At 33.1% G+C, this 26,622-nt stretch overlaps 2 protein-coding genes across 5 annotated transcripts; one reads left to right on the top strand and one right to left on the bottom strand.

Moving 5' to 3' along the window:
* Window positions 1-4: 4 nt before the first annotated feature.
* 140up (complex I assembly factor TIMMDC1, mitochondrial) lies at window positions 5-1,890 on the bottom strand. Of its 3 annotated transcripts, none has more exons than XM_071717897.1 (5): window positions 1,769-1,890; window positions 1,006-1,234; window positions 652-906; window positions 334-585; window positions 5-165 (listed from the first exon to the last, which is right to left on the bottom strand). In XM_071717897.1, the coding sequence occupies exons 2-5, from the start codon at window positions 1,170-1,172 to the stop codon at window positions 45-47; spliced, it is 795 nt and encodes a 264-aa protein (XP_071573998.1). In that variant the 5' UTR covers window positions 1,173-1,234; window positions 1,769-1,890; the 3' UTR covers window positions 5-44. The 3 variants fall into 3 exon arrangements, with proteins under 3 accessions (XP_071573998.1, XP_071573997.1, XP_071573996.1); XM_071717896.1 differs by lacking the exon at window positions 1,769-1,890 and adding an exon at window positions 1,590-1,707; XM_071717895.1 differs by lacking the exon at window positions 1,769-1,890 and adding an exon at window positions 1,551-1,691.
* Window positions 1,868-26,601, top strand: Tweek (transmembrane protein KIAA1109 homolog tweek). Of its 2 annotated transcripts, XM_071717865.1 has the most exons (51): window positions 1,868-1,995; window positions 2,828-3,139; window positions 3,220-3,363; window positions 3,470-3,792; window positions 3,886-6,158; window positions 6,251-6,537; window positions 6,640-6,943; window positions 7,049-7,366; window positions 7,668-8,043; window positions 8,128-8,628; window positions 8,786-9,044; window positions 9,118-9,465; window positions 9,535-9,611; window positions 9,705-10,038; window positions 10,117-10,298; window positions 10,374-10,602; window positions 10,671-11,059; window positions 11,145-11,306; window positions 11,399-11,524; window positions 12,515-12,653; window positions 13,109-13,351; window positions 13,725-13,981; window positions 14,117-14,146; window positions 14,234-14,537; window positions 14,629-15,027; window positions 15,109-15,606; window positions 15,675-16,090; window positions 16,164-16,602; window positions 16,677-16,924; window positions 17,089-17,786; window positions 17,878-18,038; window positions 18,143-18,354; window positions 18,610-18,839; window positions 18,905-19,123; window positions 19,268-19,339; window positions 19,403-19,558; window positions 19,639-19,818; window positions 20,066-20,267; window positions 20,343-20,725; window positions 20,806-21,209; window positions 21,319-21,642; window positions 21,719-22,030; window positions 22,113-22,305; window positions 22,435-22,664; window positions 22,734-23,018; window positions 23,103-23,291; window positions 23,375-23,581; window positions 23,928-23,951; window positions 24,455-24,585; window positions 24,691-24,896; window positions 24,981-26,601. In XM_071717865.1, the coding sequence occupies exons 2-51, from the start codon at window positions 2,887-2,889 to the stop codon at window positions 25,198-25,200; spliced, it is 15,096 nt and encodes a 5,031-aa protein (XP_071573966.1). In that variant the 5' UTR covers window positions 1,868-1,995; window positions 2,828-2,886; the 3' UTR covers window positions 25,201-26,601. The 2 variants fall into 2 exon arrangements, with proteins under 2 accessions (XP_071573966.1, XP_071573967.1); XM_071717866.1 differs by lacking the exon at window positions 23,928-23,951.
* Window positions 26,602-26,622: the final 21 nt, after the last annotated feature.

Below are 26,622 nucleotides of genomic sequence, written 5' to 3'. Positions count from 1 at the left end.
TAGATGTCTTTCTATGTACAAGATTTATTTATATAATTATAAATTTATTTGTTTTCGTTTTCAACGTCTTCACTTTGTGCACTCTGCAGTTTTCTATTTTCTTCGTATAATTTTTTAATTTCTGGTAATTCAGTACTCATGCACTCTTTTATATTCTCACGCATCCTATAATTATTAAAGATACGTATTATTAATGTATTTAAATAGCTAGTGTAACTTTATAACTTATACATTCAATGGCATAGCGTGATATATTGAATGTACATGATATAAGATCCTTGTAAGAAATATCAAATTTATAATATTTAAATTATAAAATTGCTAATACTTTACTTATTATTCCTCGAGTCTATCCACCGTTTTTGAGCCTCTAATACTTCATCTATAGTTATTCCTGACAATTTCAGAATAAGGACTGATACCCCACCACAAAATCCACCTAATACAGCACCAAGTCCAGTGCCAACGAGCATCGCTCGAAGCCCCATGTTCATTTTAAATATCAATCCTGTTACGGAACCACCCAACATATAATTTTCTACCGCTAGCTTCCCTCGATATGCTGTTGTACATGTCGTTATGGAACTATAAAAGAAAATGTTGTCTATTTATAGTCTTCTGTAAGCTGTAGACCATAAAAAAGAGACTTACCTAAATAAGAAACAAAACGTTCCAAGTTTTGCCCCCAATCTTCCGCCCTTCCTTAAAAAATTTACAAGAACTGATTGTTGAAGATCTCGTTTTGCATCAAAATGACTTATGAAACGTGTTGCTTCGTTATTTGCAATGAAATTATTTACTGTATCCTTAGTTACGCCCATACCACCTATAGCTGTGCCAATTACGATACCTGATAGCGTTATATTTGTAATAGATTGCAATTCTTTCGTTGGCATGCCATTTTGACTGGAAAATAAAATTACAATAATCCATTGTGCAAAAATTTTATGTATACAATTAAAGCAAAAAGATTTTATAACTAGATATGTATAATAAGATACTTACTCCAAAGTAAATATTTCTTTTACTCTGTCCCAACCCAATTCGTCGTCCAGTGGTTTCATTTTTGCATTAGCAGGCATATTAACAGGCTTATCGTGCCCATCATTAAATTTTTTGTCAAATGGAAACATAAACGCTAATATTGGGCTTCTGGTTAATAAACGTGTCATCTTAAGTTCTGAATAATTTATTGCTAGTTATATATGTCTAATATACATAAGCATTAATAAATCTGAAACAATTTTGAACAAAGTTTAAAGTTGGAACGTTTACGTTTACGTTTACGTAAACATTTCACATATAGCAATAATATAATATAGTGAGGAATAATATAATGGAACAATTCAAATAAAATGAAATTCTCAAAAACTCTCTCTATATACACTGTTTCCTGCACATATAACCTGTTTAACTGAAATCAGTATAAATATCTCCAATAACCAAATACAGAATAAAATTACAGAGCAACTAAAAAATATGTATTAATGTGTGTGGTAGGTATTAATGTGAATATTTCATTAAAAATTCAGATAAATATAACAAATAACCTGAAAATATTATATTCTGATTAGTTTGTTTCAACATACAAGTAATTATACCAATTATACTCGCTAGGATATAGATAGAATAACACTTTTTTCCGATGAGTTTCGGAACCGAGACCACCGAGACACAGGATTTTAAATTTGTTTCTATGACCAAGGTACGTTTGCAAGCTTTACCTAACTTATATATAGAATATTTTGACGCCGTCATACGGACTTACCTTAACAATGCATTGGTGAAGCAGGTGAAGCATATACATACGTCAAGTATGGAGTGGTTATGCGTGTCATTGTTCATTGATGACAGTTCTCTCTCTCTCTCTCTCTCTTTCTGACATTTCTCTCCAGGATTATTATAATGACAATAGGATTATTATAATGACAGGCGTAGAAATATGAATGGCACGACAAAATGTCAATGTGCTTTATACCCGACTATCTAATAGAGGTAAATCATCGAAGTAAAATGTCGTTTTTCGTTGAACAGGTAATCGCTGTTTTCCGCAGACGAGATCGTTGCGATAAATTATTTTTCGGAGAGATACATTAAATTTCTGTAATCTGTTGTATAATTTCTGTTCGGTGAATGCGCAAATGCGGTTTATTGAACTTACGTTTGTTAGGCGCAAAACGTGTATCTCCGTTTCTCGTGATATTAAATGCTTTAATATCACGAGAATTCCCTTTGATGTGTCAGCACAATTTTGTTAATTGTATGTTGTTAAAAAAAATATTGGATAACAAGCATCGAACTTGATTGAATTTAATTGACTTTTTTACAACTGTATAGAAATGAGTAGGTTATGTTGAGACAAGTGAGATAATAGTTGCATGTGAATTCAACGTATACAGATAGATTTATGCTAAGTAACATAATAAATTTTCATTTATTTTTCATAATTTGTAAAAGATTAAGTAATATTAGTACATTTATCATGCGACACCCTGCATGTACATAAATTTTTGTATTGCTAATATTAACCCTTCGCAGAACAAATGGGGCTTTCAAGAGTTTCAAGACCCACTCGATATTTCCATTTCGAATTTTACGGAGATTTTACGGACTCATAAAAAAACCCAAACAAGAATCAGGCATATATATAACGGTATAAATAGATTCTTAATGCCTTTGAAAGTATACTTGAATTTTTTCAGATTTTTTATGGCACCGTTACAGCTTGAAAATCTTAACTGGCGTAAAAGACCCACTTGTTCGATGAAATCAACAGAATTACACATGTTCTGCGAAGGGTTAAAGAGATTCTTTTTTATTGTTTCAGTATATAAAATTCTATGAATAATAGTTTCTAATTGAGAGTCAAAGGAAAATAGCATTATCATGGAAGAGAACGAAGTATCCAATGCTACAGTTCCATCTTTACTTGTGGTTGAATCGGCATTTTGGAATTATTCCGATCATGTCATCCTGGATGATCTTAAGATGGATAGCAACTTTATATGGTTGCTATGCTCGCTAGTATCTGCCATATTCTGGATTGTTTATATCGCTTATTATAATAGTAGAGTGGCTGGTTATATATTCACAAAGTTGTTAAATCGATTTATTATTAGAGACGGATATGTTAAAGTTGGTAAGAACATGTAGTATATAATTAACAGAGAATCGACAAATTATTTCAAGAGATTTATTCCATTTTTACTTTACTCACAGGATCTGTCACACTAAGTGCTTTAAGTGGCAAGATAATGTTTAGGGACATAGTTTATATCACAACGGATTATAGTTTTAGAATTCAGGATGGTTGGCTCATATTTAGGTGGTGGAGAAGTTATGTTCCTAAAGATGTATCAGAAGGTAAGTGTTTTTCTTAATAATGTCTAATGTAATAAAATAATAATTATATAAATTTCAAAACCAAAATAAAATAACGGTATATCTTATGAAACTTTCTATATTGTAGATCTCTCACATTCTGACACACGGCTATCAGTTATGTTAAATGGCTTCGAGTTACACGTTTATAATCGCTGTCAACTTTATGCACAATTAGAAAAATCTTTTGGTCTTACACCACAAATGTTTGCCGATGAGGAAAGTCATAATATAAACAGTGACGATCTGGATGGGGAATCTATAAATAATGCAGCTAATGAAACTCGTCATTCGCAAATTAATGCAATGGATGTATCTCGTCATGTGGATAACATCAGGAAGAAGGAAGCTCATGTGATTGCACGTACTTGGAGAGATTTGATACCAGTCATTAAACTAGATATTTGCGCAGTTAGTAACAAGAAATTACTTTAATTCTACTTTATATTTGTTCACAAACAAACTTGTAAAACATTGCCGCGCAATGTATTTCTTCTTTTCTAGGGAAGGCTGGTATTCGGTAATCGATTAGTACCAACTACGTTATCGATAACAGTGGAGGAAGCACATTTTGTATATTCTACAAAACCAGCAGCGTCCAGGCACGATCATTTTATGCACTTTACCAAGTGCAAAGCCGAAAATTTTAAAGTTATTTTAGCCCCTAGCCCGAAATATACCGGAATGGTTGACGATCCACCCAGATACATGGGAGAAGGTTTCGTTGTTTTGAGTTCAAATAATATGGAAGTTTATTATTACATGGACGAACCCGGTGTCGTACCGGAACATCCTGAAATGATACAACTGGTGAATGGAGACATGGTTGAAGCAATGCCTCCCATATGGGGTATCGATATTAAGTGCGGAAAGGGCACAGATTTCAGTTATGGCCCTTGGGCCGATAGGCAACGAGAGCATTTATTTAAGTTTTTCTTTCCCAATGATTATCAACCATTAAAGATTACAAAATTACCTAAACCAGGAGATAAAAGACAAGTTCAATCGTTCGACATTAGATTGTCAACATTGAATGAGGCAACAGTTGATATACTTTTTAGTAAAAATAGAGAAACAAATGCTGTTCACGTTAATGTAGGACCAGGATCGTATTTAGAAATTACAATGCCATGGATAGTATTGCAAGATGGTTATACCACAAAGATAACGGGTCAACTGCTGCATTTGGAAGCTACAACTAGTCTACAATATCGGAGTTTAGTTGAAAGTGAGACCTTAGAATTTGGAGTAAAGTGTCATTATCCCATCAGATGGAACGATCATCAAGAATGGACGCTGAATTTAACTGGATGTAAAGCAACTGCTAATTTAGTTTATTCACATAAAGACTTTTTTCAAGATATGATCAATGATTGGGCGAGTAAAGCGAGACCTGATATTTTACACTTTGTTCCATATACTTGGAAATTTAGTTTACTTTTGAAGGAATTTGAACTGATTACGCTCTGCAATGAATACAATTTGATCGATTGCTCGTCTCAGAACCAAGAGAATGCGCACATCGCTTTTTGCGGGGAGCTTTTCGATCTCTCGTTCGATCTTCCATTCGTAGACTTTTTACCTGTCACGATACCTTTACGTTTCTGGATTCAAGGAGAGAGCGTTGATCTTTTGTTCTATTTGCCAGAAGTTAATACCAATCGCGTTATTTTATTAGCATTAGATAAGAATGCAAAAATCATGACGCGTGATGGATCTCATAAGCACTTGCATGAATTGAATAGAGGCAAGAAATGGAGAAACTTTTGTCAAAAGGAGTCAGGCTGGGTGGACTGCTGGTCTGTGCCAATTGTGGCGTTGAGTATTAATTATATTTATCATCTATGCCCACCTTTAGGTCCTACTCCACAAGCTAATATAACAACTCCAGAAAAGGAAGAAATTCTCTTGTCTCCTATGCGAATTCCTAAATGTAGAAAATCGCCAGGCTTACAATGGGCAAGAAGTGGTGCACAAAAGTTTGATCCGCAGTCCATAACGCCTGATAAAGTTAGTTTAGAACTTGAAATTGGACCATCCATACTGATTTTATATGGATCTTTGCTAAAAAACTTCATGCACTTGAAGGAGAATGTATTTGGAGATTATCAAATGTTTACCGATATGCAACAAAGTAGAAATACTTCAACATCTGCAGAAAGAAATAAAGATAAAGATGTACAAAACAGCAGTATCGAGGCATCTATGGAAGGTGAAGAAATAAAATCTAAGCCGTTTGATTCGAGAGATTATAGACCGTTAGAAGTGACTGTTGGTGTTACTATGCACGACATTCAAGCTCATCTGATAAAAAATTGTAATGAAAATGATCCACCATGCCCGGTTATACTTTTAGAACGTTTTGGGTTTGAAATGAGAAAGGGTTACAGGGAAACGCAACTTCAGTTATTGCTCTCTCCTGCCATTGCTTTAGTTACAGATAACGTGACTAGATCAAATAAAGAACATCATCTAAATCAGGGACATTTAATGTTGAGTGCATTGCAAGTTAGAGGTCATGCTATGTTTAGCAATGAAGGAAGAAGTTTGGATCAGGAAACATTGGAATACGCGTGGTTGATCGAAGTGCAATTGGGCAAATTAAGCGGGAAAATTACTTCTCCCCAATTGCATCACTTTGTTACATCATTAGAAACTTTCTTGTTAATGGCGAAAAATACCGAGAATAGTTTACGCCCACCCAATTTACCTTTTCAATGCCATCATGGTCTCGCGCCACTGCAATGTCCAGAGAGTGATGTTGATAAACATTACAGGTATATCTTCTGTTTTTTTTTAATAATAAAAAGCAACAGGATAAGAATTATTAATGATATAATCTTTGTTACTCTATCTCTTAATATTACAGGTGCCCAAGTTCCGAAGATATAAAATACAGAATGACGAGACTGTCCATAGATGCTGTTGATTTATACCTACAAGAAGTAGGTACTGCCATACAATTTTGGATATCTCCGATTCGTGTTTCTACTTGTAATCTTCATGGACATCAAGTGAAATCGGGCGTTACCGCTGTTTTACCTACAATATCTATTCGCCAGTTTGTGTCTGCGGCAGATTATTTTGCAAATACAAGTAATACTAATACAACTGGTAGTGGTAGATCTCATAATAACGCAAGCAGCCGAATGTCAGGTATTTCTTCTATTGCCTACTATTAAATTCTTTAAATGTAATTTTTTTAATTTTTAATAAAAAAGAAATTTTTAATACATTTCTTATATGTATACATAATAGGAGATGGATCAGATATATGGCTCGAGGTAGGATCAATATCTCTGGGCCCAGTTGTTCTAGAAGCCGCGATTTCTCTTCCAACTCCAGAACACAATTTGCACTTAGTACAAAATAAATATTTAAAAATGCACGATGAGGCAACAAAACGTTTGTGGTTTCTATGGCCACAGGAAAGTGGAGTAAAGGCAACGAAATGTGGTTGTATAGGAGGTTGCGTATTCTTTGGCAATAACCGGAACGGACCAAGATTTTTCAAACCAAGCTACCACGATCTTCAAGATGGTCTTAACATTGCTGCCTATAGGTAGATATTTACCTTTACATAATGAACATGTTTGATGACTGATTCAAAAGTTTTATCGTAACAGTACATTCTTCTTGCTTTGACATAAATCACTTTTATTCATAGAATTCATGAACCTGGTAAAGAGAAAGGGTTTGGACAGTCTATTTTGCATGATGGGCAATTGATATTCCACACGCCACCATATAGCTTGCAAGATATATCTTTGCAAGATGTATGCTATCCTGTAACAGGATTGAAAGTAACAGTCAGTCAGGATGGTCCACAAACTCTGAAGAAAAGTATTGAACGTCCAAGGTCTGTGACCGATCATAATAAAGAAGAAAATAATAGTACAAAATTAAACGTCGCGTCTGCAAGTCCATTGATATCTAGTGGAGATAGGAAATCGTTGGACAGAAGATTTTCTTATACATCGATGCGGTAATCTTTGGAATTTGCAGCGACCTTTTTAATTATTTTAATATTTTCAGATAAATAATTAATTCGTTTTTTGACATTGCATGATTTAATCTAGAAACTATATTTTGTATCTCATAATCTCTATCCTTATCGCTAACAAAGCTAAAGTAGTATTATTTTCTGCATAAGCAATTGAATTAAAAATAGTATATATAAAAGTTATCTAAAGATATAATTTTACAAAAGTTATATAAATATCTTATATGTGCATCTAATGTAATTACATAACGTTCATTTTATTTTATTTTATTTTTTGTTGCAGTGGTCCGAATACGAAAGATGTACCGTATTCTCGTTTGATTGATGCTAGTCCTGTAGCACAATTACCTCAAAAATTAGATTCCGATTCTAAACTAAATGCAGAACGCAGTAAATCCATTTTAAGTGTACCAGAAATTGAAACTGCACCCAAAAGTAGTGTATCCGATTCGAAATTGGCCGTAGATTACTTTACTGCAACGGAGAATGTAGAAACATTTGAATTAAGCAGCCCACAGTCTTTACCTACAGTTCCAACTGAATTTAATCTCTCTACATCTGCACAATCAACTACAAGAGACGGTGAAGGAGTGAATGTATCGGATTCTCATCATTCGTTATATGCGAGGACAAATTCAGAAGAACGATTAAAGCAGGAGGTAAAATATAAAAGATATATCTTATGTGTTCGAAAATTTATAATCGCTATATTTATTAAAATCGTTTATTACTTATATTTGTAGGTACAACGTACAGTATCCATGTCATCAGAAAATCACTCGGAAGCGTTTTACTCGGCCGACGAAGATATGAGTCATGGATTAAGCGGAAGTCGAACGTCCAGTTTACGTCAATCTATCGTCGGTTCTGGCTGTGTTTTAAGCCGCAATGACAGTATAAAGAAAAAATTTTCGTCGGACTTGTCTATTGTTGAGAGCTCGGCTCTCAACAATGTAAATATCTCGGATAAGGCGCATACGTTAGAAAGAGCAAAGACACAAATATTAAATACAAAGAGGAGTCCTAGGATCAATAGAAACACTAGTTTTCAAAATAAAGTTGATCAAACTGAAAATTGCGGTTTGCAAGATTCATCGGATAGCCATTCAGTGTCATCTACCAGTTTTATCTCTGCTGTATCCTCACAAGAAGATGTCACACTTGTAAATTTGCACATGCAAGTGAATAAACCAATCGTAGATTCACCGTTATTGATGTCGAGTTATGTCAGTCACTTAACACAGGTACTTTTATATTAACTTTTATATTGAATTCAATTGTACATTAATGTTTCTCTTAATATATATGTTAGTTGATTAATGTCTAATTTAATACAATATTATAATACAGTACATATACTACTATACATAATAAACTACTACACATAATAATAAAAAATAGGTTCGCTGTTCAAACTGGAATCAATCGTCATTACCTTCGGGTGGTGACGCGTTTACTACTCCTGTATTTCAACGTGCGGATGATGGTAGATTAGTTTACGTTGGTGGACGATATATACCAAAACTTGAAACTGTCACAGAAGGTTTTACATCGTTGAAAATGGTTACACGTTCCGATGGCTCGCCTGTTGCAAGTTCATCCAATAAAACGCCTACACATCCTTATTTGTGGGACGATATATCTCTAAATCAAAGGGAAGGTACAGTATTATTGATAATTTTTATATTTGAATATGGTGTTTTAAGAAAATCTAAGATTTTATATACGATTAGGTGAAGAAGATAATGCGATGCATAACGAGGAAGAATTATTAGCAATATTGCATGAAACTGGATTACGCACAACGGTTATTGTTAAATTTAAAGGAGATGTCGATATTATGCTAAGTCCTATGGTTCTGGAATCACTTCAGCGATTTATTGATAGTATTATACCAACCTTAGCCAGTTTACATCCATTGACAATCTTAAATCATCTTCACAACGAATGTATAGGCAAAGTGGAGGATGCAAATATTTTAAAACAGGATCAAAGTTTATCGTATTGGAGTCAAGTCCAAACTAGTTCAAAACGATCTACAGCAGAAAGGAATCTTAAAAATGGTCAAGGTGATGATAAATGTTAGTTTTTACGATATATTTTTCTCTATGAACCAAGTTAATTTGTATTTATAATTTTATTTTTAACAGGCAAAATTGCACTACAGACGAATGTCTATGAAGAAAGTATCACAACTCAAATACAAGGCAGTATTATCTTACCAAAGGTAACAATAGTTTTACGTAATAATTGATAATAATTTTTTACGAATTTCTCATATACCTACATATTCTTTAATTATATTTAAAATCTTTTTCAGTTGAATCTAACATTGTTACAAGCATCTGTCGTAGAAGAAATTATCTCGTTTTCCGCGTTAGAAAATATTCGAGACTTGACATGTGTATCGCTATTCGCGATTTGTTTCGACGATGTCACCGCGAGATTCTATCTAGGAAAACAAGCTCGAGAAGTTGTTCAAACTTTCCATAAACCAGCTGCATTACCGAATCAGAAGAAGGTAAACAAAATCAGTAAAGCATTTTTATCTGGACATCAAACTACTGCAGTAGTGGCTGACGTGGGAGGAGAAACAGTATACATAGAAACGTCGGAGAAGCAGCAAGAAGAAATTATAGTCACTTTAAATATCGGTATATAAGTAAATAAATGGATATGTATACGCACACACATGTTCTACATATGCAATGTAAAATTTTTATTTTTCACAGGCAAAGCACATTCTCAATTAAGAAGGCTAAGAAATGAGTCTTCGATATTAAAGGATGCAGTGATTACTGCTATACCTGCACATTATTCGAAAGTATTATTTACCTGTACAAGAATGACGTCGCCGTTAAAGTGTATTGATTATTATTTACATTATCCGATGGACGAAAAAGAGAAGCTGAATGTACGTAGATTTCTTTTTTCAATATTATTTCAATAACAATACGTACAATAATTTATTAATAAACTCACATTTTAGAAACAGGCTGGACCACCGCAAGCTACTGAAGAATTTACCATGGGATGTGGAGAAGATAGATTAGGATTTATTATGTTTGAATGTGGTTTTGAAGGAATCAAATTAAAAGTAGTAAAGAGATCTCAGTTTGAAAAAGGAGAAAACGGTGACGGTGACAAAAAGAATGAGGCCGAAGTATTTTGCACAGACAGTGTTAAAAGCCAAGACGAATTAGATAATAATACTGCTGGTAAAAAAAACTATGCTTCAAGTGATATCGCATCAATATTGCGTTTACTTAGTTTATCCTACTTTTAGCGTCCGTAGCAACTACTGCAGAGGCAGAAACAAAACCGACAAATGCATCTGCTGCCACTCAAATGAATATGAGCGCTACATGCACCAGTCTTACGTCGAAAGTGACAAATGGCAATACCGTATCATGCGTTATTGAATTGAAAACGGTATGGTTTAATTTTGCTGCGCCTCCACGTACCCCAATAACGAGAAAGATTGATTACACGAGATTAGATTGGAATTTGCTCAGTACGGCATCGCCAGCGATAAATGCATGGATGAATCCCAGCAACAAGTTCGCAATTCGTATCGTTCATATGTTTAGAACAATGTATCGAAGATCTACCGCAATTGTTGCCTGTCTTATGGCAGAAGCGTTAGACGTACAAGGAATACATATGCCTCTAAAGGTATGTAACTTGCTTTGATGCAACTACAATAAAGAGTTTCCTGTTGGTTTTATTAATATTATATATTGATTTTTTTTACATTTAGAGTCGTTACGGAAGATTAACACCTTTAGCGAAAACATTGCAGGAGGATCCTTCTTGTCAATTATGTACTATATTGCAAAATTACGTTTTATTATCTGAAATCGTAAATATTGAAGCTAACTTAAAAGAATCTGATTTACCACTTCTTTCTACATTGCGACAGGTAATAGTTGTTAAAACAATTAAGATTTGATTTATATGAGAACTTTGTATCTTCATTAGTATTATAAATTTTAAATTTTTCTACATTTATAGGGTGTCATTGTATTAAGCAGGCAATGGAAGAACGTACTTTATACGCCATTATTACTGGAGCATAATTACAAAACTAAACACGTTAAACCATTAAACGTTACATTTGCTGTGTCAGATCCTGATGAGGTAAGATATTTTTTATACGTAGATTAGAGGAAAATGTACAATGATTATGATTTGAACCTCAATATTGATGCCTCGTTTTCTAGAAATGTTGACAAAAAGAAATACACGTATATGAGTATTGAAAAAGAGTATTAAGAACAAAAATATACGTACATATAAGTATTAAAAAATCAAGATTTCAAACAATCTGCAATAATTTGTATAATTTTTTATATATTTTGTGTGTGTAGCCTCATAATATCTAAAGATATCCAAAAGTTATCAATAGAAAAAGCATAATTTGCTAGGAACTTTTTCTTTCAGCAAATAAGTAAGACAGAAGTGAAGGAAGAAATCGATGTGAAAAGGAGTAAGAATCCTTCAATAAAGAATATTTTTACAAAATTTGTGCATTATGCAAAATATAACAAAAGTAGTTTTATATATTTTTTCTTAAAAATAAAATTTTAAACTAAACGCTTTAAAATTCTTCTTGCAAATCTGTTATTAAATAATGGCTAAGAAATGCGTTACATACGTATATATGTTTTTAACAAGCTGTAATATTTGTCCAATGCAGCAATTTTATGTTACATATGTATGTATATATATTTTGACATATAATATACATATACAACACATTTATCTTTGGTGCAGGTTTAGCAATGCTTGCAAAATATATATGTGATTATCTAATAAATAGCTGTATATAGAACAGCTTTTGAAGACGTTTCTCAAGATACTTCTACATATATATTAAAAATTCTTTAATCGTATTTCATTGTGCTATTCCATAAAATCAGCTTTAAAACGCTTTTAAGGCAATTTAAGACGTTATAATATTACAGAAAAATAAAAAAAGAGTTTGATATTGACTACACGTTAATATCAGACAAACATATAAATCTTATGCAAAATTATGTTATATAATTATTAATTATCTTAATAAAATTTGGCTTTGTTAGAAATACTAAAAAATTATTTTGAGCTTTGGTTTGCTAATACTTATAGGAGAATCTGTTGACGGATGGGGAGGGTAGTGCAGGAGATGTTGATGATCAGGAAGTGACAGATGAATGTGCTATGCTCATCCACACGGACCATATGCATAAACACACACATATCAAAAGCGGACAAGATAAAACATCAGGTATATTACAAATTATACAATAAACGTAGCCTTATAAATTTTTGCTGACAGAGTATTTAAAAGAGAAAACAATTTGTATAATAATAATTAAATTATTGAAGTAATTTGTGTAATAATTTCAATTTGTACATACCTGTATATTATTTATTATGGTATGCTTTATAAATTATGATATAAAAAAAGAAACGATATATCTTTTTGAAAAATGTACTCTATTAATCGCAGAACATATATCCGTCATTACGATTCCATCAGAAATCATTTTGCTTTCAATGCTTTTACTAACCCCGTGTACATAAATGCTTATGTATGTTCGACCAAACGCCTCTTTTCCCTTTGCTCCGATAGCTCTTTAGCTTATTAGCCTATTAGTAACCGATTAGCTTGTTAATCCCGTAATTAACAAACATAATGTAACCTTATACAAACGCTTGGCTTCATGTGGAAATGACTAGGTATGTGTGGTGATGGTTTGACGGTTCCTGTAAGCTCTCCTCGCGGGAAAGATACGACCCCTTTAGCAACACCGGTTCCAGGCCCGGATTCATTTTCCTCTCCTTCTCCACCCGTAGCTCTTCCAAAGAGAGGAAAAACGTTACAACCAACGCAAGTGCCTGCTAGTACACGTGCAAGTATCGTTTTCCCCTTACTCACCAGCGGTGGGTTATTCAGTCAAACACGAGAACCAAATAACATGAGTAAGTGGACAGTAAATCAGTTGTTTAATTTTCTTGGTAACTAGTAATTAGCAACTTAGTTTCATCTTTGAGTGAGGCAGTTGGAACAATAATAACGATTAGATCGTTGTGCATGATCTCATCTTTTGCATATAATTATCATCGTGCAATTTTGTACGTACTTTTATTGTACCTTTCTCTTTTATTAATGTATTTCTAGAGTATTCAATCTCTTTGAACATCTTGAGAACTTTTATTATTACTGCATCCTTACTTATTATTCTGTTTATAGTTAATTTTATTATTATTATTACTATTATTTATTATTATCATTAATAATTATATCTATATATAGAGTTGTATTTATTGAATCGATAAATTATTTTTATACCAGGTTACGGAACATTGAGAGAAGAAAAGACTCCGCAAATTCATATCTCTCATTCACATCAACTTGGTTCCAATCCTAGCATCTATTCTGGAGGCATGGGTCACGGTAGTCAACATAGCACTGGAAGTTTAGACCAAGTTACATCTCCTACAAGTCATTCTACTAAGCCTATAAATACAGGGGAAGATCTGTATAGCTGGATGGCAAAACAGCAAGAATTTATTAAGGATAATGATAAAGGAAATTTAAAGGGAAATTGGGTAAGTCTAGTCACTATCACAATATATAGTCTTCCGATAATAAAATGTCAGAAATGTATGTATTATGGGAATGTGAAGATTTGTATATATTAAAAACTTGTATGCTTATCTTCATTTCCGTTTTTACTTACATAGGTCTTTCGTACAGAGCAAAAGTCTGCAAAGGTACATTTGAAAAGACACAATTTTTGCCACTCTACAACACAGATAGGTCATTCCAATGCAATATCGATTAAAAATATTCTTTTTTAGGATTCAAAAATTAACACTATGACTACCGACGACACCGAAGATTCCGATATACAGAGCGGTGCTTTCCTGTATCCAATGAAAGACTCTCTAAGATTATTGGATGCACATTTGATTTTCGAACCGCTTTTGTCGTCCTTATCGGTTATGCCACAACAGATGCTATCAGTTATTGGATCAGGAAATGTAAATAATATGTCCTCCTTAGATTCATTAGGCTCAAATTTATCTCTTGTAGGCAGTATGGATACTATGCGCATTGATATAGTCGTGAGCGAATTTGGAAAAGTAACAGATAAGAAAAAAAGTAAGGTTTATAAAAATATTATTAAAACAAACTCTGTAAGTATAAGATATATTATTTATAAATAATATATTTCCTGTATTAATATTTATAGATAACAAATGTCAGCTAAGAAAAGGAGTTAACTCGAAATTTTATCTCGATATACCGCCAGAGACACCAGCATTTTTATGCGAAAAAATTGGCGTAGATATCGATATTAAAAAAATGGCTGATATGACAGTAGATGACATGATACAAAAGCAAAATGTTCTATATATATCTAGAGGTCAATTGAAAAAGCATACTAGTACAGTGGTTAACATTAGTTTAAATATTCGTTACATAAGCCAGCAAGTAAACATGCCTCTGCTCAGATTATTACATCAAATAAGTAACATGTATCAAAATGTTAAAGAGACACAAATGGAGTTAAAGGAGCAACAGCCTGAAGGAAAACGTAACACTAACATAATCGTTAATGACAACGTTGCGAAAAATGGCTCATCATCAAGTAAATATGTCATATTTTATTAATTGTGAATAATTATGCGTGCAATCTATTTTGCACCTAATAGAATGATATACTTTTTAGCATCTGATTTGCAAGAACAGTTTCTCACTGGTGGTAAAAAGACCGAAGCACCGTTGCTTCGTAGCAGTTTCGAACCAAATCAATCAAAAGCATTACCAGGTGCAACTGTACGATCTCGACCGCAAAGTTTCGCACAAAAATTACGAAGCACTGGCAAAAGTGTAAAGGGCTATATTAATTTGAGCGAAGGCGTTATTACGCCCAGTTTTGGAGCAAGCCCTAGCGGGTCTGGTTTAGACAAATTTACGGATACATGTAAAGATAGCGCACATTTAACGCCACGATGCTGGAAAACGATATACTATCTTCTGGATTTGTACGCAACTCGTCCGGAAACTAAAACTATTACCCATCGATTTTCGATACCAGCAGATGCAGCGGAACATTATAAAAGCGGAAGAAAGTATGAAATTTTGAATGAAACCAAAGATGTTGATATTGAAAAAGGGTTGAATGCGGAGAATAGTTCAACGCCAGTTCCTCCATCGAGAGAGTTAAGTAAGTATAAAACATTTTTCAATGTTTGCTTTATCTTTTCAGCTTTAATAATCGAATGCTATTTACAGATATTGTAACAGGCGAAAGAACACGGCTAATTATTTTTGGCGTTGCGCGAATCCACAGAACTAGATTATTGGCTACTTTAAGTGGCTTAAAGCTTGAGGCAGAAATTACTAGTTTACACGCTAGTCTAACTTGCCGCAAGAAATCGCGGCCCGCAAGTTTAGAATGCAGTATGACTGGACAAATCGGAAGAACCATGATTGTCTTGCTGGAAGGCGTTGCCCCTAGTCAACAAACAGTCGTAAAAGTTACCGTTGGAAAATCACAAGCTCTATATTCCAGCATTACGAGGCGTCAAAAGGACAAGAACAGCGGTTTATTGACTGTCGGCGCTGTAAATATCGATATACCGCAGCATCCTGTAGCATTACACGGAATGATGACTAGAGGCAGCAAACAATTGTCGTCCACGTTGCAGGTAAATATTAATCTTGCAATAACATTTAAATTCTAAAAAAAAAACACGTCTAAAAAGGAAAGCTACCTTGCAGGAATTAAGAGTTACTAGAACATCATCAAGAATGTCGCGGGGACAACAACAAGACGATGTAGATGCTGTTCCGGGCAGTCCGCATCATTACGCGCCAGCTCCTTCGATAGACGTAGAGAAACCACAGGCCGTGTCTGGTCTTTTAGAACCTATCGTTATGCAGTTCCACATAATATTGCAAAGCCTAAGTATAACTGCGGCATTGTTACCATCTCTCCAAGCACAGTACAAGATGGACCAAGTGAACAGTTCCGGCATAACAGGCAGCAAGGCTAAGTTTACTATAGATTTGCCTCATCATAATCTGAGTTTCACGACAAAATTGCAAGTGACAGAAGCGAACTTGCCGTCTGAAGCAAGTATTGAATTACCTAAAGTACATGTTTCGGCCGAATATGTTCAAGACGGAAGCAGTAATTTGAATGATAGCAAACTAGCAGGTAAATAATATATGAATCATGTATTTTTAGGTTTTAATAGTTGTGTTTTAAACAAAATTATGTCTGTCTTGCAGATGGTGTCGTACTGAGACAAGGTAGCTACCTAAGTGCAACTGCAGATATCGGAGTGTTTGAACATTCTTTAACAACGGATCTTCTAAATCATTTGGTATTTGTACAAAAGGTATTTATGAAAGAAGTAAACGAGGTAGTACAGAAAGTCTATGGAGGTGAAAAACCAGTACCTTTGTGGCTCGAAGACGATGAATCAACCAACTCTACTTTGAAACGAATTTTATTTTCACTAATTATACGTATTAAGGTAAGGGATCTTTTACAAAATCTTTTATATTTATTTTGCTTTATTGGAAATTTGCCGTTAGCATCTGTGTATTCATTATTAATTTACGACAGTTTTTGATCAATCTAAAAAAATATCCATTATAAAAGGATATCCATCATAAAAGGAACTTGATTTCTTTACAGAGGATTCAATTGACTGCAACAACTCCAACAAACTCGGCAGTACGATTAGAAACGGGTGCAGTAGAATTTCAATTATCTAACAGAGTGCAAAATGTTTCTGGAGCTACTCAACCTAATCCCTACATGAAATTATTTGGCAAAGCACAAGTTGATATTAATTTAAGTCTGGGACAATTGCTAAAAAATGTATTATTTGAAGAAGCAGAGCCCGAATTTCAACAATTTGCTTTCTTCAATACTAGAATAGGATTACGAAATGCATTTCAAGAGGAAATGGCTCAGGGTGAAGACAAGGAAGTAGTTTTAATTACTCTTAAACGTCCATTGATTTATATACAACCGATAGCTATCGATAAAGCTATACTCGTTTGGTTAAATTACAAAAATGCATATGAATACTGGAATGAAAAGCGATCTAATTTAAACAAGGAAGTGTTAACTGCTACTCAGCAAGTATTTGAAAAAGTTCCATTTGGGCAACTGACGAGTCAGCTCAGCGCACCTCATCTTGGAACATTATTTTTGCAATTAACAGTCGATGATATGGGCATATGTATACCGCTTAATCCCTTACCACCAAATAATTGGAGATTAAACAGAAGCCTTTATGACGGAGAATCGCGAGGTGCTGTTGTGGTAACGCTTGAAAATACAAGCATATCCGCATGTAGTAGCGGCAGTTTGGTTAGTAAAGGAAGGTACGTATATGTGTGTGCCCACATAATTCTTTTACTTATAAGCTCTTGATATTTATATGTCTTATATTTTAAATTATATTTTTCTTATTAGATTTGTAGGATTATGCTTGAGATTTGCGGAAGACTTCGAAACTTCTTTGGACGATTGGAAACCAGATATGACCGATAGTAATATAATGAATTTATGTGTTGTATCAGAAGGCACTTACGAAGTGTGTAGTAGGACTATCGCTCAGAAACAAGATAAGTCTGGTACGATCTGCATATTTAATGAAAATAATATTTTTTAGAAGCATATAATCATATATCATTTTTTCTTTTGTGTAAAATTTTTGAAAATAATTATTTTTTTCTAGATAATGCTAAATGGATCTTAAATGTTCAATGGCAAATGGAAGGAGTCGATATTCATCTTGATGTCAATGTAGGACAACAGCTGTCAGCTCTTGGACATACATTAACGATGCTAACTGGTTCTGAAGAGGAAGATGATATTCACGTTCCTCCAGATTATGACAGCGACGATGGAGATCAACCAGAAAATAGCACTAGCCAGGTTAAGAAAAAAGTATGGTTTAATTAATTTTATTTTTTCCCATTTATACGCGCGGCCTTTGTTTAAGTAAGTAATGCACAATAAAAAAAACACCTTACGTAATATATATATATATAAAACTATACGTAAAGTTTAAATTAGATTTTGGTAGCATTTATTATTCAGAATTATTTGCAATACTTGTAAACTTTATTATTTAAAGATATCCCAATATTGAATTAGAGTAGCCATATCTTTTATTGAAATTAAAATTATATGCATTTATAGGAAAGCATATTAATGAAAAAATCGAAAAATTGGACGGACAGTCTCCCAGCATTTATCTTCGATCCTACACTCGATGCAAAGAAGAGGTCACAATTGATAGAGAAAGAAATGAACGAACAAGCGAAAATTATAAACGATTTGCGATCGTTGGGCGCTTCGCATGGTACAATCGAGCAGGAAATGAAACGTCTACATGAATTAGAAGCGATGGTATTTAAAGACTTTAGAAGGTATGTCATGAAATGACTTCTCTTTCTTTGCAATTGCACATTTTCATTTGAAATATGTTCTCCAGGGATATGATTCAGAAACTAAGAAGACAATCGGTGAAAGCTTCTGGTATTAAGGGTAAATTAGGACTTGGTAGCAAACCGAACACGTATCGTTCAAGATCATTTATCGTACCCTCGCCCACGCCAGAACATCATTTAGAGAGTCCGGAAGATATGAATACGGAAATTAATTCAGCAAATTCAGCTAGTTATGAAAGCAGTCCTAGGAGCGGTCCCAGTCGGTATGCATTTATGTATTTAATTTTAGATAATTCTTTAAAACATTATTTTTCTAATTTAATTTTTTAAAAATAATTTTAAATTAAGTTACATATAGCGTTTAATTAAATAACCCGTTTAATTTAAAATAATTTGTTATTATATAGATCAGCTTCCCTGCGAGTAAGAGGGCTTGGTGGACCACGAGTTACTTTTAGTGATACGCATACAATGTGCAGGTATGATTGAAACCGTCTTAGAAATAAAAAAAATATAAATTAATTGTTTGTGATTTATATCAGGCAATCGTCTCTACCCAGCGCTAGTTCTGATTTGAGTTTACCAGAGGGAGAGTTAGAATGGCCAGAGACTATTGAGATAGAAGGAGAACGAGTTGAATTGAGAAAGAAAAATAGAGATATTAGTTGTACATCTAGTTACGACAGCATGGAGGGAAAGTATGTACTCTCAATAATTATTGAAATATATATTTATATGAAATACCTCTCAAGTATATTATGTTATCCTTGCTTTGCAGTGCACCATTACTCGATTCATTTGGAAAAGAGCAAGCTTCATCGACATCCTCTCCGTTTATTACATCCCAGAAAACTCAAGAACCTAATATAGATTTTGAACTTGATGTCAAAGTTTTAATTAATAGTGGAAAATGCGTGTTACATACAAAAGACCCAGGGAAAGAAGATGAAATTAAACTGTAAATAATATCCATAATATATATAATTTATTGTATACATAATTGTACACATTCTTAATTATTAATAACTTTAACATATTTTCAAGATTAGTGAAGAACTCGTATTCTAATTAATCTCTCTATACTAAACTAATTGCTTTAAAAAAAGAGATTACATAAATGTTTATCGTATATTGACTTTCTTATTCTAGTACTTTCTAGAATATAATTTTTATGAAATAAAATTGTTGTCTTTTTTCCTTTACAGCTTGAGTAGAATGAAGAAAGAAAGATCGTGTTCTGGTGGTACATTCGAATTTCAACCTGGCAGTCCCAGTAGCAGCAGAAAACATTTAAATAGTAAAGAAAAGCCGTCAACAACTAGTACATCTCGATTGAAATATCTGCAACATGCAAGTGTGCCTTTGGTAGATTTAACAATTTTTCACATTCCTGGTTTGGATGTTAAGGTAAAATTTAACATTTTATCTATCGATAATTATATATTTTTTAAACAATGATATAAAGGAAAAACTATTTTGCAGGTTCATTACGAATCCAAAACTCTTCCAGAAGAATCATTATCTCCCCGTATATCTACTGAGAACAGTCTATTAAATCCAATTACAATGACAGTACTTAGAAAATCTAGTACTAAAAAGGCCAGTCTGTTTGCTTGGATGACTCTTCAAAGCATTCCAGAGGAAACTATTATTAGTCCTCATATCCTTGAATTTTTAGAACAAACTCTAGAGCCAATTCCGAGCAAGAATAATTTCCAGAGTAATGTGCAAACAAATGCTGGCTTTCTGTTAGAAAATACAGAAAACACATCATGGGCAGCCACTGCTGCAAATAGCAATTATGTTTATGCCAGTTTCCCCGTTGATGTAATAGTATACTTTCATATGCAGCCATCTACATTTAGGTATATAATAGACATTTATGAATATTTATATAAATTTTAAGGGGTCTGACATTTATTAATAAATTTCAATCTTTTTATAGATTTTCGTGTTTACCAGTTTCCCGAGTAGAATGTATGTTACAATTACCATCTCTTGATATCGTATTTTCATCAAAACGTGCTGAGGAAGAGTTAAGAGAATTTCGGGAGTTTAAGTCGCAAACGACGGGCAAGGAAATAGGTGGATCAGCTATCGGTGGATTATCTGTCACAGGTTGTTTAGCGGATTTTTCCGTTTATATTTTTCACCCATATGGTGGGGGAAAGAAAACAGGATTAAAAGAAGCACAATGGTCGCCTTTATCGGATAGCGAGAGAAAAGATTCGTTGAGTATCAACGTCGAATTTGTAAAATTTCATTTGTCAAGAAGCAGAAAATTGAATTTTCAAAGCGAACAGCTTAAGAAACTTTCGGATACTAGTCGTGCTGTCATACGATTTTCAAGTATGTATATAATGCAACTCGAAATTGTCGAGCATAATTTATTAATTTATTTAAATGTACTTAACAATGGTTTTATAATAAATTGTCTTTATATAATATAAATTTTTAGCAATCATTGATATTGGATCTGCCTCTTTTAAATACGACATGCGTCGATTGACAGAAATTCTGGCATTTCCAAAGGCTTGGTATCGACGTAGTATAGTAAGACGCTTGTTTCTGGGAGACTTAAGTTCAGGCACCGCATATTCCGAAGGGGATGGAAGTCCTCTAAATCAGGAAGAAGCGGTCATGGGTAGCTCCTTATTGAAACATTACGATAGGCATGCATGCGATCCACTGTCAAAAAGCGCACCTGAAAGAAGTCCCATATTAAATAGAGAAAAATTGAAATTAACCTTGGAAAATGATATGCCAAGACCGCGATTAAAAGGTATTTGCTTTTGTAATTTGCATAGTTAGCGAAAGTAAACTTAAAAAACTTATATTAAATATTACTTTCATATCAGACATCGGAAGAGGCTGGAGCTTTACCGCAGACAAACAAGTGTCATCCGAAGTCAAATTAAGAGAATCCGCGTGGGAGACATTAGTGTTATTTGCGGTGAACTTTACGCGCCTAAATGTACATATGAATATGGGTAACGTAATGGGCAATGTTAGCTGGATGACAAAGGATTTCAGATCAGATGGAAGACTGTCTATTGGTAGCACAGGACATAAAAATTTATACATAGGCATTGGCTTAGGAGGATCGAGTTTAGATGCGAAAGGTGGTATAGTTGGTGGGACAATTGAATTAAGTAGAATTGATACTTACAGTGAGTTTTTTAATAATTAAATTCACGTACATTGATAAGTTATTGTAGAATTTAATTTATGTTTCTTTACGCGTTGTCATAGTACACATTCGAGAAGAACCCGGAATAGAACCTGATCATACAGTGGGATTAAAATTATTTGCGTTAGAATTACGATTGGATTATATGGGAACAAGTGTTCTAATGTCTCGAGTGTCTTCGTTGGATGTTACTCTTAGAGACGAGTGGAAGATTAATCGTAGTAGCAGTGGTGATGCTTTCATGCCGACCCGAAGGTATGTTTTAATCTTAATGAAGTTAAATGCATTGCTTCAATAAAATAGGCAAGAAAACACAATATTATTTTGTCAACGTTAAACATTTAAAAAGCAACGTATAAATATATTAATAAATGTTTATTACAGACCCGCTATCATTTTCATGCACGGTGATTTGGGTTGGGATCAATTACAAATTATGATTAGTAAGTCAACAACAGCCGATTTGTTGAAAATGTTTTACAAACTGGATGAGTTTTTCAGTCAACAATTTAAGAGTAGCAAACGAGTATTTAGTTCATTACAGCCAAAACATCAACGAATGAATAACAGTAGTATAAAGAAAAAACAACAAAAGAAGAGATCTGCTGTTGACGGTAAATTTAAACCGTTATCATTTATCAGCTATCATAATGATAATTGTAATGCTAATTAAAATATTGTAGGAGGTCCATGGAGTTTAAATCAGACTGCGATATCAGATGCTAGACATCATAGACATTGGCAAAGAGTATTAACTCAAGTAGCTGGTCTTCAATTGGGAAGTCTAAGGTTTTCTTTGCCATCAACTGGTACTGTCCTCGGTGGTACAATGGAACTTCACGGCTGTAATATTAGCTTAGCGTGTTTCCACGGAATTAATTTTAAAAGCAAAAGCTGGGCTCTGTTCTCGTTAAAAGAGCCCTGTATAAGTTTCGCTACTGAAGCCCAAGAAATCCCGAGTGTTGAAAGTAATTAATATTAAATAGTTATCATAGCTATTTCAATAGTGTATCAATAGTGTAAACAATAAATTTATTTTTCTTTACACGCAGCGCCTAACACGTACGACGTTCATGTCGTACAGACGTTAACCATCAGTTTAGGTCATCAACAAGAACAACACGCAAGACATCATTCCATGGCAACCGTGTGTAGATTAAGTCGAAGTGTTTTATTTCCACCGCAATTTAAATCTTTACAAGAATGGTTTCATTATGCATTTGCTAGTAGTGAAATTGATGGTATATATCAAATATAAAAGAAATTTTATCATTATTTTTTTCTATAAAATTATATGCGTCTAACTTCCTCCTTCATTTCATAGCGGTAGATAGATTTCCATGTGTCGAGAGGGATAGAGTGGACAGTACATCTGACGGTAGTAATGCATCACGTGGAAGGAGTACGTCCGCAACGCCTGGTAAACTACAAGAACACTCGCATACACGGGAAGTGATATTCGCTTTGCCTTCGTTGCAGTTACATCTAAAAACTGAACATTTACAAACTGCTAGAACACCAGACGTTATAGGTATGTACATTAAAAAACATCGATTTTTCAAACGATCACTGCATAATTGTTTAAATATACGTTTATGTAACATTACTTGCTTGTTTTTATACGAATCAAACGTTATATAACACATTTTATTAGATACGAAAATAAGCGAAATATAATAATGTGCAATAAATACACATCAATGTTTTAATGAAATTAATACGTATAGTGGTTTTTTTTTCTAAATGTTATGAAATTATATTAATAAATATACCATCGGTACAAGTTTATGTTAAATCACATTAAGCACAAAGCACAATATTACATGTCTTTTCACTGTCCTAATTATTCTGCAATTGGTTCTTTCGTGTATTTTTAGGACTTCCTAAGCATATTTCATATAGTAAGTATATATGGAATGAAGTTTATTATGTTTGGAATGATGAGAAAAGGTAGAAATCTATTTAGTATGTTTTACATGTTTAAATAAATGCTTAAGCGACCTGTATGCATACCTGTATGCTGATAGTCTTGTTTAATAAGTTCTTAAAATCCTAAAAAGTTCATAATGTAATGACAAGCAAATTAAAATTTATAATTCTTTTCTGATGTTTTAATCTGGAACATGAAGCTATAATTAAGCATAATATTGTGAAGATAATGTAACAAAGAGTATACATGCATTTAAAAATTTTCATAATTACTTAATATAAACAACTAGTAATGCTTAAGTAAAAGCATGGCATTTTTTTTTAGTTTTATTACTTAGATCTAAAAGTATGTATCTATGATATATTATTTCATTAGCATTAACTTCAGAATAATGTAGTATGTGTAAAAATGTGTTTAATCTAAAAAATTATTGTTGAAATGTTGTGATTATGTTGTAATTATTCCGATTTACAGGCGAAAAACCATTAGTTGAATGCAGCTTTATAACAGAATTTGAAGATCATATATTTGTTACCGTTGATGCCGAAGCCTTCTTCTTCCTACATGATCTTATTACATCGTATGTGAAAGAAAAGGAAAGAGTGGTAGGGGCTTTATTGAAAATATATATTTAAAATAACTTTAAATCTGAATCTAATCTTATATTTAGAAAAAAGCACCTTATTCTTATGAAATTTCCTATATTACAGCATACAATGCAGAACATGGGTGCGAGAGCGCACAGTCCCGATTCACAAGAAAGAAAGAATATAAACACAGGTACAGTTAACATGTCTAGCATAGCTGTTATTTCTGAGGACGAGAAGAAACGCAAACAGTTTGATCCGGCTGAAATGTTCATAAAAGATTGGCGATCATACAGATGTAAAACATGGCACTTAGAACCGACAGTAAGGTAAGTTATTTCTTAAATGTAGTCTCTCTCTCTCTCTCCGTATCGAAACCAGTTAAGATAACGTTGTCATAAATTTCTGTCAAGGCTACTCTCATGGGCCGGCAAAAGTATAGAACCCTACGGGATCGATTATATTCTTCAGAAATTGGGATTTTCCCATGCACGCACGACGATACCAAAATGGATACAACGAGGATTCATGGACCCTCTAGACAAATTACTCGCCATTCTTATGTTAAGAATGGTACTAGCCGTTCGTGAAGAACCATCGGATGAACAAAAAGAATATAAAAGAGAAAAATAATACCAAATTGACTTTTTTCAATAATATACATATGATCTCGTAATATGTATTACGGTGGAATAACTGGTAAGAAAGACATAATACACATCAGTGTTACTTAAGATGCGGTAAAGTTTATGCGTAAAGTAACAAAGCCTATGTATACATTTTTTTATTGTTTGTTTAAAGTAGCTAGGTTCTGAAGTAGCTGATAGTATAGTAATATAATTGGAAAAAGAACCATAGTGGTTGATAATAATCGTTCTTGGTAAAGAACTATGAAACTTATATTTGTAAAACTGATGTCCAGATGTATGTATAATATGTTTCAATATATATATATTTGTAAGTGTAATTAATAAAACGTAACGATATGTATCCAAACAACTGTATATTACTAATATACACGCATATATAATCTTTTTACTAGATATTGTTTTTTATCTTAATTGAGAGAGAGAGAGAGAGAGAAAGAGAAAAGACATTATATTATTTTAATATATCTTAACTACATTCTTATAGAGTATTTCAAGATTCTCCGGGATGCAGCAATACAAAATTAATCACTCATATTTGGTTTGTCTACTTGTCTTTCTGTTTTTTGAATGAAAACGTTATTATTCAATCCACATAACGCAGGATCTATTCAAAAACTAAAACAAATTTTTTATGTGCAAATAGATACATGAAAAATATATATATCTTTCATTTTGAATACGTAGGACAATATAAAGCGGAATTTAGTATGATTATTGTGATATTTAATATTATTTTATCGTGTTGTTCATAATATGTACGAATTTATAAATTATATTCGATTTTATAATATGAATTGTACATATACTTCTTAAAGACTCAGACTGTAAAACGTGCGCGATCTGTGATTTCTCTATATTTATTTTATATATTGTGTATACGCTGTTTATTATGACTTATTCGTTTATAAAATTTGCTTGAAAGTAACTTCTTGATATGATTTAAGTATATACAAATAGATTTCTAATGCGCTTTTACGATCATTATCGACCATAAATAGGTTCTCTGGAACAATTTATTACTTAATCTAAATAATGTAAAAAGTTTTATATTGATATGTGTAAATATGTGAAAGTAATTAATTTTATCCAGCACCATTGCACGAATATAAATATTCTGAGAGATATATGTGTAGGTCCTTTTCTCAAGGATTTTAATATTCGATTCGAGAATTCAGTAGATTGTTCCAATAAGAAGAAATATATTGTATGCATTTTTGTATAACGCACACCAACACGCAATCGCAGAATATTTATTAGACTTTATCAAATATAAATCCAGGAATATATTCATAATCTTTCAAATATGATCTTTCCATTGGTTCAACAGCAATATGTACTGAATATGTATTTTGCTGATGCTGGAATAAATGTGTGTTTATAAATATTTCTATATTTGAACTTCTTT

This window comes from Temnothorax nylanderi, unplaced genomic scaffold (genome assembly GCF_030848795.1).
Source record: "Temnothorax nylanderi isolate EJ_2023f unplaced genomic scaffold, tnyl_v1.0 TNYL_tig0228_pilon, whole genome shotgun sequence".
Taxonomy (NCBI): domain Eukaryota; kingdom Metazoa; phylum Arthropoda; class Insecta; order Hymenoptera; family Formicidae; genus Temnothorax; species Temnothorax nylanderi.
This window is presented reverse-complemented; position numbering and strand designations above follow the sequence as displayed.

Excerpts from the sequence above, each read along its gene's own strand:
- 140up (XM_071717897.1), bottom strand. The coding sequence starts at position 1,172 with ATGACACGTTTATTAACCAGAAGCCCAATATTAGCGTTTATGTTTCCA. Across the intron at positions 907-1,005 it reads AAAGAAATATTTACTTTGGA|TCAAAATGGCATGCCAACGA; the intron begins GTAAGTATCTTA and ends TTTATTTTCCAG. Across the intron at positions 166-333 it reads ATAGACTCGAGGAATAATAA|GATGCGTGAGAATATAAAAG; the intron begins GTAAAGTATTAG and ends TAATAATTATAG.
- Tweek (XM_071717865.1), top strand. The coding sequence starts at position 2,887 with ATGGAAGAGAACGAAGTATCCAATGCTACAGTTCCATCTTTACTTGTG. Across the intron at positions 18,039-18,142 it reads TCAGAAACAAGATAAGTCTG|ATAATGCTAAATGGATCTTA; the intron begins GTACGATCTGCA and ends ATTTTTTTCTAG. Across the intron at positions 23,582-23,927 it reads TAGAACACCAGACGTTATAG|GACTTCCTAAGCATATTTCA; the intron begins GTATGTACATTA and ends GTGTATTTTTAG.